Genomic DNA, 18,580 nt, shown 5'->3' on the forward strand with positions numbered 1-18,580 from the left:
ATACAGTTTAAAACAGCCCTCACCCTCTTAAAAATAGCAGGAAGCTTGAGTCCTACCCAGAGCATTATACACAACATTGCAAAAACATGGTCAAGGTCCCTTATAATTTCCAATTAAGGGAACTCTTAGTTCCAAAAAATATATATAAATTGCATCTAAGACAATAGTGTGCTTCCAACTGGTTGAAGAAGGCCTTTGCTTGTTTTGACATGATAAGGCCCCCTAAGGTGCATGGTTAGGACCATTACAACTTGTTGGGAAATCCCTACCTTAGTCCTGTTTCTTGCTAAGGAGTTTTCAAACCCTTCCTATAATCCAATAATTGGGGAGAAGGCATCAATTTATTACAACAGCATATCTCGACTGCCTTGTTCACCTGCTTTAGCAAATCTTCGCCATATCAACACCAACTGGTTTAGAACTCTACAGTGAGGCTTTTAACAAACCAAAAAACGTATCAAACATTACACTGGTTTTAGTTTCTCTCTGATGTCCCTGTCAATTATAGGATTGATTGGAAATTGTTTGGATGTACACATACTTACATACATACATACATACAACTCGATACATCTTCTTTAAAGGCAAACATAATGGTAATTTCTCCAGTTGATGTATTTGACTTCCCACTCAGCCTAACTTTATCCTGCAAACTAAATCCTGACATGAATCAATCAATCAAAAAGTATTTTGCAAATAGACAAAAACACAATACATATGTAAGCAGTAAACCTCCTTATGTCTTAATAAAACACCAAGTATTCAATGAACATATGGTCTATGTTTGTGTTTATGATGGTGGCTTTTACTGTTGTTTTTGAAACTGTAAACCTGGGGACCCTCAAACTACAAGTGAAAAATAGGTGCACAATAAATGTGATATGTGCAGTCACTCTCTGTGTGTGGTGTCGCATCTGAGGCAAATAACATGATTATAAAACAAAAGAGTAAAGAGCCCTGGGTTGTACATCCATGACAATATCATGTAGCAAATATATGAATTAACGGTGCACTGAGCTGTGAAGTATGTCCTTCAGGGATTGGCAGTGAAATTTATGGGGGAAATAAAACGTGCAGTGAAAGTATGCTTGCAGATGCTGATCTTGCATGGCCAGAAAGTTAGCGAGAGTAACTGATATTTAATTGTATGAACATATTTTTGGTGAATTGGCTATTGGCCTTTCAGTCTGCGTTTCATCTGAACTCTCGACCACCCACCTCCTAAAAGCAAATCATTAAAACCCCACATCTGTCCCATGTGTTCATTGGTCTCTAAATAAGTCTGTAGTGTTGGTAGTGCTGACTCTGGCTGCTTCTTTAGGGGTCTTGCTCATGGCGAACCTCTGGGAACCCCCCCCCCACAGCTTCTGCATGAAAGACAAATCTTGAAGACGCAGAGGGTTAATTCCGAGCCCCCACCACCACCACCCACATCTCCAATTTGAAAGCCGCCTCTCTACCGGGAGAGGAAGGCTCTTTTTCGGTCAGATGGCGTGCTGCAGTCCGCCCCCGTCATTCTCCAGCCCACACAGACAGGGCAGCCAGCAACCAATACGCTGCGCCGGAGGAGGATTTCTGCCAGTGATTTCAGACGAGGTACGATACGCAAAGGGGATTTACTACGACAGTCTGAGCCGGGGAAGCTTTCAGCAATAGGTAACTGGGTAAGAAACAAATATTATAACAACTGCGACGTGTGTTTGAGCAGGGTATTTTCTGCCAACATCTGGCTCAGGAATACTTGCTTCCAGTCGATAGTTTAGCTGTATATATGGGCTGGAGCCGATAATCCAAGTGTTTCTACTTTAGTGAAAGCTAAATGTAACGTGCTTTTGTCTCATCGATCAGCCAAAATTATTTTTTATTTATTTACCAGTTTCACTCCGGGAATACCGACCTGTGACATCAGTGATTGGGAGAGACATATTTCCGTAAAAACACTCTCTGCACATCCGCCTACCTGACCTGAAAAAGGTAAGAGATGTTTATATGTTTTCAACCATCAGTCATATGAGATCCGAAATAAAAAACTTTTTTGAAAATGTGAAAATTGTTTATAGAACATAAGGGAGAAGCTATTCATGCATAAGCTTCCTGTATTCATCAATTTGTATTAATGCTTCATCAAGATAAAATAATTTGGTACATACAGGTGCAGTCCAGATGGCAAAATCTTTATCTAAATAAATAACTTGTACAAGATTTCTCCACCTGCAGGTTCATGTCTTTCCTTTCTCCTGCCTAAACTTTCCAGAGCTGTGTGCCATGTCTCTGCCACGCACACTTGGGGAGTTGCAGCTCTATCGGGTGCTGCAGAGGGCCAACCTGCTGGCCTATTATGAAACCTTCATCCAGCAGGGTGGTGACGACGTGCAGCAGCTCTGTGAGGCAGCAGAGGAGGAGTTTCTGGAGATCATGGCACTTGTTGGCATGGCCACCAAGCCACTGCATGTGCGTAGGCTCCAGAAGGCCCTCCGAGACTGGGCGGCGAACCCTACCCTTTTCAGCCAGCCCGTCTCCAACGTTCCTCTCGGGGGCATCCCGCTGTTCAAAGTGGACGGGACGGGCACTGGCGGATTAGCAGGCGGACCCAGGAAGTCTGTGAGCAATGGGCAGCCGGGGTCACCGTGTGAAAGGGAAGATCGGGCGTGTCTTACTCCAATGCACAGTGGAAGTCCAAGAAGCCCTTGCTCCCAGGCTTCCCCACAGCCGCCAGACACACACTACAGGGAAAAACTGTCTCCTATGGACCCACACTGGCTCTGCCCAGAGCCTGATGGGAACTGCACTTTTGCATCTGCATCTGGACTAGAGGAAGAGCCGCCCAGCCCGCCTCTGCTGTCAACGTGTCCTCCCGGTCCCTCCACGTCACCTAGCCCCTCCGCTTCATTTGCCCCGTCGGCTCTCTCAGCCTGGCCCGGAGGACAGCTGGATGGGGAGACAGCGAGGGCCGTGGTGGAGAGTGTGGATAGGCTCCTCAGGACCCTGCCCAGGTCAGATCCTGCAGAGGTGAAGACTCTGCTTAGGATGAACAAGAAGATGGCAAAGACTGTGGGACACATCTTCAAAATGGGGTCCCAGGATGTGAACAAAGAAGAAGAGATCCGGAAGTACAGTCTCATTTACGGACGCTTTGACTCCAAGAGGAGAGAGGGAAAGCAGCTCACACATCATGAGGTAAAAGTGCCAAAGACAAGAACAAAGAATCCAGAAGGCAGCTTTAATCATAAATATACATTTCAAACAAAAGTATGTGATTTTTCGATTGTCTGCATATTTTCAGTGTCCGCCCCTTCTTCACTCAGTGCTTTTCCTCCTCAGTTGATCATCAATGAAGCTGCAGCCCAGTTCTGTATGCGCGACAATGCCCTTTTGTTGAGACGGGTGGAGCTCTTTTCTTTGGCTCGGCAGGTGGCGAGAAAATGTGCCTACACCTCCACACTAAAGCATGCAAGGTAGGGGCGCTGCCTTTAAAGCAGAGAGATCTGTTCACCAGCAACCAGTGACCAACACACCTCACACCTGCTGTGTCTTGTTTGCTCCTCTATCTCGAGAACAAAAAAATCAGCAAGAGAATGAGGAATATAGTTTTGATTTAAGTCTGCACCCTCCACAGCGACATGGCAATTCTTAAAATACTAGGTAGAGTAGCATCTTGTTAGGCAACATTTGAAATAAATGAAATCATATCATAGCTGAAGAAAGAACTGATGAGTCATCTTTCCACCAGGGCATTCATTTTCTCAATGAACCTGTTTCGGATCACAATGGGAATTAAACTCCAACCTCTGTAGTGTTAGTATAATGAGTTAACTTTAGAGCCACACTGGAATACATACACATACTCCGTATGAACTTGCACATTTTTTTTTTGAAAGTTTAACAGTTTTTCATCAATCCCTCATAATCAATTAATTCCAGAAAGTAACAACAAAGCGCTCGTGAAATTATTGTCATACATTCGATTTAATAAGTGTTTCAAAAGCCCTGGTTTAGCAGTGTCATAATTCAAGATATATATTTTTTTTTTTCATATTTCCTAGTCAAATGATTAAGACCAAATACACGAATGCTAAGACAGAAGTCTGCCTCGTGAAGCATCCAAAATATATATTTGCATATTAATAATTCTGATAAATACACAGTTTATATACCTATGTTCTAGAGAATTTCACAAGTTCAATAAAAGTTGTGTTCAGGGTGACTTCTTTTCTCTTGCTGCATCTTGTACAAAACCACCTGCTTGAAATCAAGGTCCATTACTGGCTTTTCTTTATTAGCCTTCAACCTCCATTTGCTGATGAAGACCTTGCAGTCGAAAGCTTTGCAAAAACAAGAACTCTGAAGAAGTGGACCTTGAGTCAAGATTTATTTTTGTCACATAACTTGTTCCCGAGGTCAAAAAACGAATCTTCATGTTCAGTTGACTCGACTGTTTTCTTCCTGCAGGACAAATGCAGATGAGAACAGTGTAGTGTCCCAGAAGAGAGCGAGACATGAGGTGAGTCAACAACATTCAGTGTAACTCCTTATAGATGAATGTGTGATTCTAACGTGTAAACGTAGCCAAAGTTCAGGTCACTTGTCAGTAATTTGAAGTGGGTCATTAGCGCTACATTGACAGTGATGTGCTTTAGGTAATCGTGCCTGAGAGTGTGTCGTTGGTTCTTGGAGTTGAGGGCTCGGAGGGCTTGACCCAGAGGGCAGATGATGACAGCTTATCTACAGAAAGCCTCGACAGCGTGTCCCATGGTAAAGACTTCTGATGTAGGCTATGTCGTAAAATATTAATTTTTTTGTCTGAGCTGTAAACTGGTCTTCAGTCAAATGTAATTTACACCCAAATCTGTCTGTCCTGTTAGACATCGGCTCACAGTGCAACCAGTCTCCATCCCCCCGTCCCAACACCGACACGTCCAACCCTGCCAACTGGAGTCGCCATCTCATACAGCAAACGCTAATGGATGAAGGGCTGCGATTGGCTCGGATGGTGTCACATGATCGAGCTGGCAAGATCAGCCTAGGGTCAGAAAGAACACACTCTACAGGTGACTTTTTCAATAATGGCCTAACAATAATATGTCTTCAATGACGGACACAGAATAAAAGGTTATTTTGCAATATTTGTCCAACTTTGTTCAGATTAAAGTTTTGACTTTTGGGTAAATGCGCTTCTTTGATCGTAACTATTACTTATATTTGAACAATAGACATAAGGCTACTGCCAGTTAGCTTAGCACCATAACACAAAGACCTCTGTCCAAAGGTAACAAAATCCACTTATCAGCTCCTGTATAACTCACATATTGACATGCTATATCATGTTTGTTTACGTGCTGAATTATTTCTTGGCTAGAAGCAGTTTTAAGAGATTAGAGAAACAAGGTATAATGTGTTAAATAGTGATCTTTCGAGGTATATTTTGTTACCCTGAGACAGAGCCAGGTCAGCTGTTTCCCCTGTTTCCAATCTTTATGCTAAACTAAGCTAAACTAAGCTAAGCGTCTGCCGGCGTCCGCTTCATATTTAACGTACAGAGATTACAAGAGTGGTGTCAATCTTCTCATCTAACATCTGCAAGAAAGTAATTAAGCTTATTTCCCAAAATATCAAACTATTTCTTAAAGTTGGAATCTGAGACTCCCTAACCTTTCCAAACAATGAATATTTTATAGCTCTACAGCTTGAACTGTAGTGAGTCACAATCTCTCTGAGGTGACGCCTCCCACCATGCACAGCTGAACTTCACCAGACTGTAAATTAGAGAGGATAGAAGTTAGAAGGGGAAACAGAAGGCGTTGTAGAAAGATATATAGAGAGGAAAAAAGTGAGAGGAGGGGGTGTTACACTGTTATAGCACTTCTTTAATACCCTGTTACTGTAGCATTTTTCTGATGCATCACAGCTTCTCACAAGAAAAAAAAAAAAGCAAGCGATCTGGGCAAGTTAGTCGTTCTGGGCTGTGATAGCCAGTCGAAGAGATGAAGCGAGGAGAAGAAAGCCAGCAAAGACATGAGGGGGCGGGGAGGGAGAGAGGGGGGGGGGGGGGGGGGTAGGAAGTACTCTGTGGGCGGCAGAATCGGACCCCCCCCCCCCCCCCCCCCCCCTCCCTCCTCTCGGCAGCGACTGACGTCAGAATGTGTTAGGTGCGTGGGCTGAAGGGCGGGATGGATGGGCGTGGGGGCGAAGGAGTGGGAGGTAATTGGAGGGGCGTTGCATTGACTCACCAAGCGACAGTGTACAAAAATAAAAACTGTGGGCAGGGAAATGGCACAGTCTTTTTTATACTTCTTCTCCCTCTACCAAAAGGACTGTGAAAACAACAAAAAAAATGACATATGTTTCATCTGTGACGTCGATCTCCCTCACTTTGTCTTGGTTTTTATCTCTCACTCATCCACATTTCCTCATTCCTCGTTAATCAGAACTATTTCCCACTTCCTGTCAACGTCACTGTTTTCTGCCACAACTTGTTCTCCGTCATGTCGTCAGGATATCCTTTCTCATCATTTAACCATTTAAAACACATGTATTTTTTCCATGGTTGCTACTGAATATGTGCTATTAAATGTATTAATTTAATATTAATATGTGCTACTTTGTGTGATCACAAATTACATTCCTCATAAGTTATTATATTACTGCTTGCTGTTAAAGCACATGTACACATGGAGGTTTCTTAACGAGCAAATAAAGAAATGAATAGTCAATAAATCAATAATCTTTGACTTGTGAAATACTTTAAGTGCTATTTACATGTACTACTTCTCTTGCAAGCTAATTATGCACATCAGAGGTAGTTGTTTTAAGATGAATACACAATGAACACCAACTTCTGTTTGATTTATTTACGCATCTCGTTCATTTGATTTGTTGACTGCATCACTTATCACCAGCCGAAGACGAATCAAACTCGTGATACTGGAGACTTTTTGTTAGTCAGCTTGGGTTGGTCATATAAACCTCAATGACTTCACTGAACGTGGGAGAGTTTCTCGCTGAATTCCCCAACTTGTTGCGCAAAGGTCTTAAAACACTGGTTGCATCTTGATTACTGTGCCTCTTCACTTATATTTATCCTGTACATCAGTGTTATAAAAACTGTCAGTGCTGTTCATCTTGCATTCACAGCGTTTAACAAAACTATTTGATGCAAAAACTCATAAAGCTAGATATATTTTATTGTTCTTTCATTTCCCAGTTGATTGACCCAGCACACAGTAGTTCTACAGTAGATGTTACAGACAAAGTAGATCCATTCATGACCTTAATGCCACTTGCTTCCGGCTGGAATCGCTTTTAGAGCTCTTTGTATACTTTCCATTGGTTCTCTTAACTAGGATTTGTTCTTTAAGTGACTCCAAATTAAATTTTCGTGTCAGGTCTCATTGTAAACTTTACCTCTCTCCACAGACCATGACAGTAAAATGGAGAGGCGGAGCTTGATAACAGCATACAGGAGCAGCAGCCCTTGCATCACCAAAGACGACTCTAATCACCGGGGGAAATGAAAACGCTCATCTTTTGTCCTCAGGCCTGCCACAGAACTCCACTCACAGTCTGCTTTACTGGCTGCTATTGATGAGGAGAAGACTCTTTTCCATCAATACAGTGATTGTCCAAATTTACCAGCCACTGATCTCATAAACCTGCAGTGACTCTTAAACACTGACATCAGAAATGTTCTCTTTGGACTTTACATTCAGTAAATGTTTGAGGGTAGACACTTTTTGTTTATTTTCTTTCTTCATATATGGACTAGATATCCTGCAGAATTTAGCTGATAGTGGAATAATGTACTGATTGTATCAGGAAAAGATAAAAAAAAGTTTATTTATAGTTCCTTGTTTTGACAGGGCCACCTGTTTCAGATGCGCTCGACACAGCAGGGGGCACTGCAACTTAAAAATTTACAACTTACTCCAGTGACATACTGTAGTTATGTCAAGGAAACTTGGTTTCATTGGAAGACTTTTATGTACGTTTTCAGCAACTCACAATCTAAACAACGTTTCCTAACACTCTCAGCAGCTCCTCACCCTCAGGAAACAAATGGATGTTCTGTTTTTTGAAGTCAGTGTATACTTTAAAATTTAAAGATGGAGATAAATATCCACATCGATGGATTAGTGAATGGCACATGCTGATCTAGATTTCCCAGAGCGTACAATCAAACCGCGGTCGGGTTCAGAGGCCTTTCGTCCTTTTGCTGCATCGTCTAATCGCCCATGAGTTTTGAAAACGCAGTGCTGAGGGTTATGAGATATAAAGCCGCGGGTCTTCATCATCATCTCCCTCACATCTTTCTGTAATATTTTTGCACAAGCAGCTGAAATACTGTTTCGTAAGAGACGATACTTTAGGCTTTTCATTATCTTTAATTATGTGAAAATGTACTCAGTACACCTAAATCTAAGCTGGGTGGCATGAGATAAGAACACTGATGCTTTTTGATTTCCAGTCGACAGTTAACCTCTCAGTTGCCTCTGTCTGCACATCAGGCTTCAGTGTCAGCTACAGGGTCTTGCTCCAGGGCCCGTCAGCAGGGAGGATGCTTGCTGTCATCAACGGCTCTCATCTTTACTTTAATGGTGCTCCCAAAAGGTGCCACTGTAAAGCCTGTGAGGAGACTGCATTCAAAACTAATATTTAACACAGCATTTTCAGAAAATGTGGTGATTATTGTAGATTTTTAATGCGATTTTATGTAGGTGTAGCGGAAACATATGGCAGTGTGTTGTTGGGATGGTTTCTGTGGTCTAAGATATTATGAACCGTATGTCAGTTTCCCTCTTTTGTCCTTTAAGACTTTTCGTAAATTAGGGTGACTAATTTTTCTTTGTTAAGCTTTAGACATAAAAAAAAAACACGCAGAGGTTTACAAAAATAAATCTCATGGTGCTTGACTCTTGATACAGCAGCTCCTGCAAGATCCATCCGCCTATTTGTCCCTGTTTAAAATTGTTACAATGTATTCAGACTTCATGTAACAACAAGGCTTGTGTTGATAATGGCTAAAAAAGGATTTGTGTACACTTAATCACAGTGTGTCAGTGAGGTAGCCTGCTGTGCATCAGTTACACCTGTCTCATTAGTAACCTCCTCAGTTAATTATGTTGCAAAACAGATAATTTATTTTGTTACATTTCAATAAATGTTATTTTAATGCTTAAAGTGTGTTGCATTGTTTTCCACAAAGAATCATTTTTTTCTTGGCAGTTCTGATGTGTGGAAGAGGCTGCAGGAACTGCGTCACATAGGCAGCAACACCTCTGCTGTCGTCTGGTTTGTTGCACTCACGCTCTGCACTGATCAGCCTCGAAGCCGGCATGACTCACCTGTACCAGCGATGTCATTGGCGCTCACACACACACACACACACCCACACACACCCTTCCTCACTTGATTTTCAGACGGACAAGTTACATCAAACAACCTCAAGCTGTCGTATGATGTCAAAACCACAAATGTTCACTGTTTCACTTTATGTGTAACACAAAATCAAATGTTATAGTTAAGCTTTGCTTCTTTCTCGGAATTGCAGCGTCTATTGATTGGTCGGTCCATCCACCATTTTGGTCCAGACTAAAATAACTCAACAATTCTTTGATGGATTGCCATCAAATTGTGTAATTATTCATGATCCTCATAGGATGAATCCTACTGAGTCCAGTGATACACTTTTTGTCTTACGCCACCAGGAGGACAACATTTTTGTTTAGACTATAGAGGAAGGAGTGTCATGAAGATAGGTGGAGGTTTTTTTGGTCTCCAGAGGATGATCAGCGCCACCATCAGGTCAGAATTTTAGTTTCTAACACTTTGGTTTATGGCCAAATTCCTGCCAAGCTGATATATCACCATCAGCTTCAGTTAAACGATGTGTTCATTACTAATCAGCAACTGTTATAAGCTAACCCGCTAAACTAGGAAACATTAACATGCTAGCAGAAAGCACTGCTGGCTTTACTGTAGAGTCATATTCAATTTCCCCTCCCCCATTACAGGACCAATTTAATCTGATCAGATGTTCAAAGTGATGTTTATATGAAAAGTTCTCTTTACCTTTTTCATGACACAAGAGCATATTATCCATGTTGGTTTTCTTTACTGTAATTGTGAGAGCAACAGTCAATGTGGCAGCAGATGAAGTCATCGTCAATCCGCTTTCAGCACCACTAATAGGGAGGTAAATATTTGAGTCCATTCTATTTTGAGCCCATGTTTTCCTCAGTAACACAGAGCTGAGCAGCACACAGCTGATCAGTTAAATGCCTGACAGCAGACATATAAAAAGCACCAGGAAGACTGTTAATGAAATTAGGAAGTCTGTGCATATCTGCATTCAAATGTTGTATTTTTTTTAGGATAATCCAGATGAGCATGCAAATATTTATCAGGATATTTCCCAAAGCTAAGAGTGTCTGCGGAGTCCGTTTGGAGGGCAAATATGCCCATTTTCAAAATTCCTACAAGTTATTCCTGTGGTCTAAGACAGTCCAAAAATATTAGTAAACATGAACTCTCTCCCAAAACCAAAAACTACAGAGCTAAATAAAAATGTTAAAATTTGCTTCTAAAACCGAGGCAAACAAAGTTACAGTTACATAAATGTCATTGTATACTAAACCCATTTAACAACCCACCACTTTTGCTATAAATTGATGGTGACAACACATGGAAAGTTAGCTATTTCAGTTTTAATAATTAGCTTTATAATTATCTTTTCAAACAGTTACTTAAGATCATAAACACAACATTGTGTCTCACTGTCCATAACTGTCATTGTTGGCCATCTTATTAACTAATCAACAACGCACAATAAGAAAAAAAATGACTTTGCTGCCCAAAATATTATTTCTTTTGGTCTAGGAACTACAATGACATTAGGGTTTCAGATTGAAAGGTAGAATAGTAGGCCAACTATTCCACAAATTAGAACATTTTCATTTATTTCATAATTGATTCCTCTGTAGATGCTTTTTATATTGTTAGTTACAAGCAATCTTCAAACATGTATTGTTCTCATATTGTAGAGCAGTGTGTCTATACGTAGTGGTTGCAAATTGAAACTATAACAGAGTGGAGAATGATAATAATTCATGCTATCGTAGGCGTTCTCTCTGTGAGCTACATGTAACAAATGAAGTAACTTAAACAGTTAGCTCAAGGAAAAGAATATCTGGTCATGCAGATGGTTATGGTTTAATTTGCCGCGGTGTGGATTGAGTTAGGTTCATTTTACTTTCTACGGAATAAATAGTTCTTATACAAACTGATACAGCAGGGTGTGTGGATGGATATGTCAAACCCTGGACAAATAAAATCATGGCTAGATATAGTAAAGTAGCTGTATGCGTTTCTTTTTTTTATTTGGGTGAACTGAGCCTTTATAAATAAAATATCTCAATACTTTTACAAGTTTTCCACTCTTCCTTTCCCATCTCAGAGAAAGAAACAGATGCCAGCATCAGACTCTGCACAATTCATCTAGCAAATGGCTAAACCATATGATGAGCAGGTCAATTTCCAATGCTGTATCATATGAAGACACAACTGAAATTTCAGGAGGTGAAGAATGATCAGCTTAGTTTAGGTGACGTGGGTGTAAAGATGGCGTAGGAACTCTCCCCTGGTGGCTGTGTCTTCGGGGAAAACCGCCTGGCAGAACTCACAAACGTGAGACTGTAGCACCACGTCTGACATCAGTAACCCGTCAGATGGAGTCAGCAAGTCTCTAGGCAGGGAGGGACTGTCTCTCGCAGGCATCTGACACAAACAGAGAGGACAAGACATTGAGTTTTTTTGAGGAAGAATATGGTAAAAATCCAAGGACAGATTTGAGGTCCCCTCGCCACCACAGCTGGGACTTTAGTCCATTCAAGACACCTACCCCCACTGTGTGCTTTGTCCTGTCTCTACTGTGATGATCTGCTCGCCCCGGATGATTTGAGACACTGGAAGAGGCTCCTTGCCACATCGTGAAGTCACAGCTTAACAGGGGTGTAACCAATTGCTCCAACGTCCTGTCTTCCTTTCCATGACGAGGCACATCCACACAGAGCTTAGTCATGTCTTCAGCGAGGAGATCAGAAAATGTCCCCACGTTTGGAGAGAGGCGATCGACGCCACGCTGTGCTGCAGGGTTGCGTGCCGTGGCTGTCAGCGGATGAGGCCTTTCATGGAAAAATACAGGGATTTCTTGGGTACACTGGGTGGGGATGGACATCATATCACTCAGCTCTCCATTAGGAACAGTGGCACCTGCAGAGAGAGAGTTTTAGGTGTGTTAAGTAAGTCATGGCTGACTTGTTTATGAGCATTGGAATTACAAATGTTTTTACGTGGACCTTGCTGTTTCTGCAGAGCGGTCGTGAGTTGATGTAGCAGAGCTGCCTGTTTCAGGCAAAGTGACCTCAGACGAAGAAACTGCTGGTACAGTTCACTGTACGCTTCCTCCATCTCACCAGCTCAGGGATCTGCAGCCAGTAAATAGGGGAAATTTAATTTAAATAATACACTCACTCAGTATACAGATTGGTGGCATAATGAGGAACAAGACTAAGAGTCTACAGCTAATCTGCAGCTCAGCTGACTCAGGTACAGTGGAGCTTTGAGCTAAATATAACGTCAGCATGCCAACATACTCAAAATGACCATGCTAGGGATATATTTTCCAGATTCACCATCTTTAATAAGCACTTTTCACAGAAGCCATTTTGTTTTGACATGTCGTAATTAAACACAGATGTAATTAATAACATTAATTATGGCCCTGTTCCATTTAGGTGGGCCAGGGCCCTGGTACTGTGCATGCTGGCTCACTGGAATGACTGTGACACACTGAATAGAATGGGACCATAATTAATTTGATCAATATATCATTATCACATTATATGTGAAGTATTACTTTATCCAGCTTACACAAAAAGCCATAGACATGCTTTTGAATTTGTCATGAATTCACACACACACACTGCACCATAATCAGTAGATTTGTTTTATTATTTGATTTATTCAGTCAACAGCTAAGTCGGTAGAGCGGCTCGTCGTTTTTTCACAAAGTTGCCGTTTTGATCCTCAGCTCCGACTGTCCGCATGTTAACGTGTCCTTAAGTGAGACACTGAACCCCAAGTTGCTCCCCGGGCACTTAACAGCAGCCCGCTGCTCCTACAATGCTTAGGATTGGTTAAACGAAGAGCATACATTTCATGTTTGTACCTGTATGTATGTGATGATTCTAATAAAGGTTACATTTTTTTATATTTTATTTCCTGACAGATCTAATTGCTTTTTCAATTCTGCGGGAGAAATGCTGAAGCCTTTATTTATTGAGTTATTGGTTGGACTATAACTGGCCTATCATTGAGTCAGAAATACTGGAATCGGCTTTTAAACTATCAACCATGTGTTTTTATTGTAGAACCCACAAATTGAATAAATACATATCCATGTATAGGTTATACATGGGTATGTATTTAGTGTCCCTGCTGGTAGGAATGTTGGAAACAAAAAAACGTTATAATTGATTGAATAATAACATAAAATATCTGCATAAAAGTGTTTTTACTAAAAAAAAAGAAGCAGTTTGTGCAGTTTGATTCTGAATTATATGTATTCTTATTTACAATAGCGACCGGGACTCATCTAACTTCCCATGAGGCCTATTAAAACCCCAATGCCTTGGTCCTGGTTTCTTTTTTTCTGGCTCTGTGTGATGAAGTGAATTTAAACATAAAATGCACTGTCTTGTACATCAGCGTGAACTTAATTACCCCTTATAATCTCATCTGTCGCTGCTCCAACAATTCAGGACTCCTCGTCATTTCTTACAGCTGTGTTCAGCCTCCTCCATCTCCAACAAGCGTTCTGCTATTGACAAGGAATCAAAACAGTCTCAGTATCCAGACTCAAAGCATATCTACGGAGCACCACAACAAACACATGTTTGACGGTGAAACACGTTCTCCTGGTGAGGCCTCACCAGCCACAGTGACTGTATGATAACTCTGTCGGTCCCTCATGGTTAACATTCTCTAACAGTAGCTCAATGGAATGTGTTAGAAAATGTTAACCATGAGGAAGTGGCTCTTGCAAACAGGGAAGTGAAACGCCTGTACAATAAAAACGAACCTGGCCATCACTAAGTTTAGACTGTTAAATGTATGTATTCTTTAGCATAGACTCAAAAGAGGAAAAGATCAGGCTCTTTTTTTGTGCTGTGCAAAGATAGACGATAGAGGGGCAGAATTAAGAAGGCGTTTCCTGTTTGCTATCATAGTTACTGCATTCAGAAATGGCATAAACTGTGTCGAAGATATTCATCAAAACTAGACAGCAACATATCATTTATTTGATACATTGTATATTGTAAAAGGCATACAATGCATTTTTATGAGTTCAATTATGTATTAGCAGCAAAAATCTAAAGTAAAAGTACTAATAATGTAGAGATTGAGCCCAGAAAACATAATATTATGTATTGTAGTATTGCATTGATTGTTTCTGACACATTAGTGTGTGAGCAGCCTTTTACTGTATTAGTTGGTTCTGGTGAAGCAAAATGATTTTTACTTTTGGGTAGTTTAATCTCTACAAATGCAGCATATTGTATGATGTCATTATACTGTAGGCTCTGGAAACACAATATTAGTTTGTTGTCATATAAATAAAGAGTAAAAGTGTAAAGTTACATGCATTGGAAATACTCAAGTAAAAAGTAAGTAAAATATTGTTAAAATACTGCTTATGTACACATTACTTGAGTAAATGTTAATATGTTATATTTTAAAACATGTATGTATGTGTTCCAGTGTCGTTCATCATACGTTTGCCACAAAGTCAAACATATCTCTCTTTGACACAAAGTTACAAAGATGAGAGGAGAAGAATACATGGAAGTGAGTTAACTCCGTCCAGAACTGAATTAGTCTTGTTGTTGTTGAAGGTTGCCTTTCTCCCTTTTTGGCTGTGTTCCCCAAAATGAACAGTGATTTAGTGTCTGCTTAATCATTGACTTCAGTCTAATGTTTCAGTTTATTTGATACATTATTAATTAAGGTGTATAAATAACACCAGCTTGTTTGTTTTGGTCGTTTTATGGGTTGATAGGATTTTTGTTCTCCCTGGGATGTTGGCAAAGAAGGTTTTCCTGATCATGTGCTGTAGCAGGGAGGGGCAGGGCTCTGTTAAGATGTAGGAAGAAAGGTAAGATGTTTGTGCAGTAAATAACATTTTATAGTATTTGGTGTACTCATTGTTACAGATGGGTGCCCATTGATTGAGATGTCAGAAGTCATTTAGAGATCTTGTATTCATGGCATGTTCACTATTCTGTGTGGTGTGGATGCTTGCTTGGTTTAGCCAATACTTACGTACCTGGCAGGTGGTGGATTTCAGTTCAATGAGGCTGAGAAGGTAAAATCGAATTCACTGGAGTGCAGGGGGTTGACCATGGCAGCTTTCTTTAGTTTCGTATAGTCTTTAGTTTAAATTAGTTTTATTAAAATTCCCTGATTTAATTTGTTCACCTTTCTTTCAGTAAGCATTTGTTATTAATTGCAACTGTTGGGCATATGTTGTTTCTATTTGCAGCTTTAGTTTTTATATTCATATTCAACGCACAGATTATTTAATGTCTCCATCATCTCTGCTCTAAGAGATCTGCCTGACAAGCAGCTTCTTCTTCATAATGCCTCACAGAGTGGCCGGTGTGGAAATGTCTCTTTTATTTCCTTCCTTTTTTCCAACTCTCATGGGAGTGTTGCATTTCCTTCGTTTATTTTTGTTTGTTGATATATTTTTGATACACAATCAGCTTCAAAACGACTAACGTTCTAGCCTCTATCCGACCTTACATGAATCATAGTGTAATTGTCTCTGTAATGTGGAAATGAAAAGTCACACTTCGAACTTGTTTAGCTCAGTTTCTCTGGTAAAATGCAGAACTCAAACCGAAATTTATTTTGCTTCTGCTTTTTTTTTTCAGCTGTAAATCATACATATAAAGTCACTTACCCTATATGTCATCGATCATTCCCAACAGGAAGTGAATACGGAGTTACTGACGATGAGGATAAACCTTCCTCTGACCGATCAAGGTCCGCATTCTACTCCGATGACGTTTCAACTCAAAACACGAGTTCATCCGAGTCAAACACAAGCAAACCTGCCAAAACAATACTTCCTGTTTGACTGCCTTCAAAATAAAAGGCACAAACTTTCATTGACAGGCACCAAAACTGTCAATACAACTGCACCCTTCAGAAAGAGTCTGTTTGATATAATAATGTGCATTTTGTATATTTTATTTTAACAGTTAACTCTTCAGTTTTATTTTCTGTACATTTTATTTTCCTTTACTGAATTTTGACCTTTTGTTTTAAATCCCCCCAAAAATCTAAACTGTAGAATGTAAACTCCCCCCAGGTCTATAAACCCCCCAAAATTACCTGTGTTCTCCACAATGGTTGGTACGGTCATTAGTCATTCATTTTGCATTATGTTTGGTTATGCCAAAGTATTAAAAAAATGAAAAAAAATAATTTGACCTGATGATGGCGCTGTAGATGGAAAGTTATTACAATTAATTCTAAAGGGATTTATGGTCCAGATTTCATGGAAATCCATGAAAATAGTTCTTGAGATAATTCACTCAGAGCCACTGTTAAGTAAGCTCTTCATGAAATGTACAGTATGTTTGGTCTTTGGGTACTCACTGTATGTGCATGTGTGGCATTTTGGATGTTCAGTCATGTGTTGACTGTAGCTGATATTGATTTAAAAATAGACCAACATTAAGTCAGCAGATTCCTGTGGGTGGCAGGCTGCCTTCAGTACCATTCATCCACTTAGGAGGAGGAGCAGTTTCTTTGCCCTCAATGGCAACTCCTGACAGCTGAGCTCACAGCAGCACCTTGTGATCTGATGAGGGGTGCCAGCTCCCTTTGCTTCAAACTGGTTATGTAACTCTATGTGAGGTATGGGCAGCCTTCATCTCTCTGATACTGAGTTGGGTCTTTGTCAAGTCGCTTCGCCTCAAGAGGGTCCATTTGTGTCATTGCCTTATTTTTAGCTAAACAGCTGCTAATTTGCAGTATTTGCTTTCTTGTTATCGTCTTGTTGTGTTGTTAAACATATTATCTGCATGCTGACCTGTAGTGATAATGCCAAATGTTCTTACTGGTACTTACATTTTTTTTTTTTTTTTAGATGAATGTAGATGGACGGCTAATCTTTGATGTATGAGGAACTAATAAGGAACACCGGCTAGTTTCATACAGCATTCGTACAAACCGTTGTAGGATACTTTTCAGCAGGAACAACGCATACCCATTTATAAGTACGTTGCTGGCCATAAATGATTGATAAGTTTCTTATTATTCCAATATTCGTTCGCCTTTTCTTTTAGCTTTCTACCCCAAAACTACTTTGCAGTATACCCTATAGCCTTGTTGAGACCCATATCGTCATTTTATGGGGACTTTGCCTTCAATAACCCCTCTATCTCCATTCATATAACACAATTTTTCCAGAACCTCAGTTTTGTTTCCCAGAAGGTTCCCAATATAACTTATTTATCTTGTATCCTAAACACCCAATTGTTACTCCCTTGTTGCCTTTTGTATAGTTATCTTCCAACCAGCAGGAACTTTAAAGTGTTTTATTGGTACCTGATTCATACAACAAAATTTGACTGACCTAATTGGCAGCTTAAAGGAATAGTTCACCATTTGCGAAAATGTAAAACCTCTGCTGGTTGCCAAACTATAAAACCACAACTTCTCTGTTTTACATTTCTGTTTGAATACAGATTAAACCAGCTAAATGTAACGAGAAAAGGCTATATGCAAATAATGCAAATAAAGAGCTGCTGAAAATGTTGAAATGTGAAAATGCTGAAGTTGTTTTAGTCAAGCTGTTTCCAGTCTTTATGCTATAAGTTAATCAGCTGCTGGCTGTAGCTTCCTATGTATCATGAGAGTGGCGTTGATTTTCTTATCTAACTCAATAAGAAAGCAGTGTTTCTCAAAATGTTGAACATCTGGACGACAATATACTCACACACTTTTAGTCATACCTGCATATTAATCAGCATTTATTCTTGTCTGATGCTTTTTATGAACTGCAAGTCAAGGCAGGAAAAGATTTTTTGTAAAAACAGTAATAGGCGGCAACATATGTATCGTACAAATATAAATGACCCTCATACTTTACATGTCTTTACACTGTTACAGCCTGTATGTTAATTCCTATTTTTAACAGCTCCTCAAGTGTCAAAGGACGTGTGTGATGCTTTATCCCTTCCACAGCTCTTAAGAGGAAGCAAAGTGTCCAAACTGTTCAAGAAGTGTTACTTTTCGTGATTGTTATAAATCTACCAGCTTTACAAAACACATGACAGTTAAAGAGGCTTCATCTACGTCAGTGTTAATTGTTTGTCGATACAGTCATTTATATATGTTGTACTAGTTGCTGGTTTGCATGTGTTTGCTCTGACCTTGAACCTCTCCACACACACACACACACACACACACACACACACACACACAAACACACACGTACACACACACACACTCC

The 18,580-nt window shown here is 40.2% G+C and overlaps 2 protein-coding genes across 3 annotated transcripts; one reads left to right on the forward strand and one right to left on the reverse strand.

The window, feature by feature from the left end:
• The first annotated feature begins 2,223 nt into the window (after window positions 1-2,223).
• Window positions 2,224-7,650, forward strand: nab2 (NGFI-A binding protein 2 (EGR1 binding protein 2)). Its single transcript, XM_076110967.1, has 6 exons — window positions 2,224-3,177; window positions 3,322-3,455; window positions 4,450-4,501; window positions 4,638-4,752; window positions 4,863-5,048; window positions 7,414-7,650. The coding sequence occupies exons 1-6, from the start codon at window positions 2,266-2,268 to the stop codon at window positions 7,509-7,511; spliced, it is 1,497 nt and encodes a 498-aa protein (XP_075967082.1). The 5' UTR covers window positions 2,224-2,265; the 3' UTR covers window positions 7,512-7,650.
• Window positions 7,651-10,680: 3,030 nt separating this feature from the next.
• On the reverse strand, window positions 10,681-16,153 carry LOC142970639 (uncharacterized). Of its 2 annotated transcripts, none has more exons than XM_076110995.1 (5): window positions 16,019-16,153; window positions 13,777-13,873; window positions 12,351-12,479; window positions 11,894-12,264; window positions 10,681-11,769 (listed from the first exon to the last, which is right to left on the reverse strand). In XM_076110995.1, the coding sequence occupies exons 3-5, from the start codon at window positions 12,460-12,462 to the stop codon at window positions 11,593-11,595; spliced, it is 660 nt and encodes a 219-aa protein (XP_075967110.1). In that variant the 5' UTR covers window positions 12,463-12,479; window positions 13,777-13,873; window positions 16,019-16,153; the 3' UTR covers window positions 10,681-11,592. The 2 variants fall into 2 exon arrangements, with proteins under 2 accessions (XP_075967110.1, XP_075967111.1); XM_076110996.1 differs by having other exon boundaries at window positions 13,777-13,870; window positions 16,019-16,141.
• Window positions 16,154-18,580: the final 2,427 nt, after the last annotated feature.

The sequence above is a fragment of the Anarhichas minor genome, unplaced genomic scaffold (genome assembly GCF_050575085.1).
Source record: "Anarhichas minor isolate MPS153535 unplaced genomic scaffold, ASM5057508v1 ptg000043l, whole genome shotgun sequence".
In the NCBI taxonomy this organism is placed as follows: Eukaryota; Metazoa; Chordata; class Actinopteri; order Perciformes; family Anarhichadidae; genus Anarhichas; species Anarhichas minor.

Coding starts and splice junctions, on each gene's coding strand:
- LOC142970639 (XM_076110995.1), bottom strand. CDS start 12,462: ATGGAGGAAGCGTACAGTGAACTGTACCAGCAGTTTCTTCGTCTGAGG. Junction 12,265..12,350: donor CGCTCTGCAGAAACAGCAAG/GTCCACGTAAAA, acceptor CTCTCTCTGCAG/GTGCCACTGTTCCTAATGGA. Junction 11,770..11,893: donor GGACAAAGCACACAGTGGGG/GTAGGTGTCTTG, acceptor TGTTTGTGTCAG/ATGCCTGCGAGAGACAGTCC.
- nab2 (XM_076110967.1), top strand. CDS start 2,266: ATGTCTCTGCCACGCACACTTGGGGAGTTGCAGCTCTATCGGGTGCTG. Junction 3,456..4,449: donor TCCACACTAAAGCATGCAAG/GTAGGGGCGCTG, acceptor TTCTTCCTGCAG/GACAAATGCAGATGAGAACA. Junction 4,753..4,862: donor CCTCGACAGCGTGTCCCATG/GTAAAGACTTCT, acceptor CTGTCCTGTTAG/ACATCGGCTCACAGTGCAAC.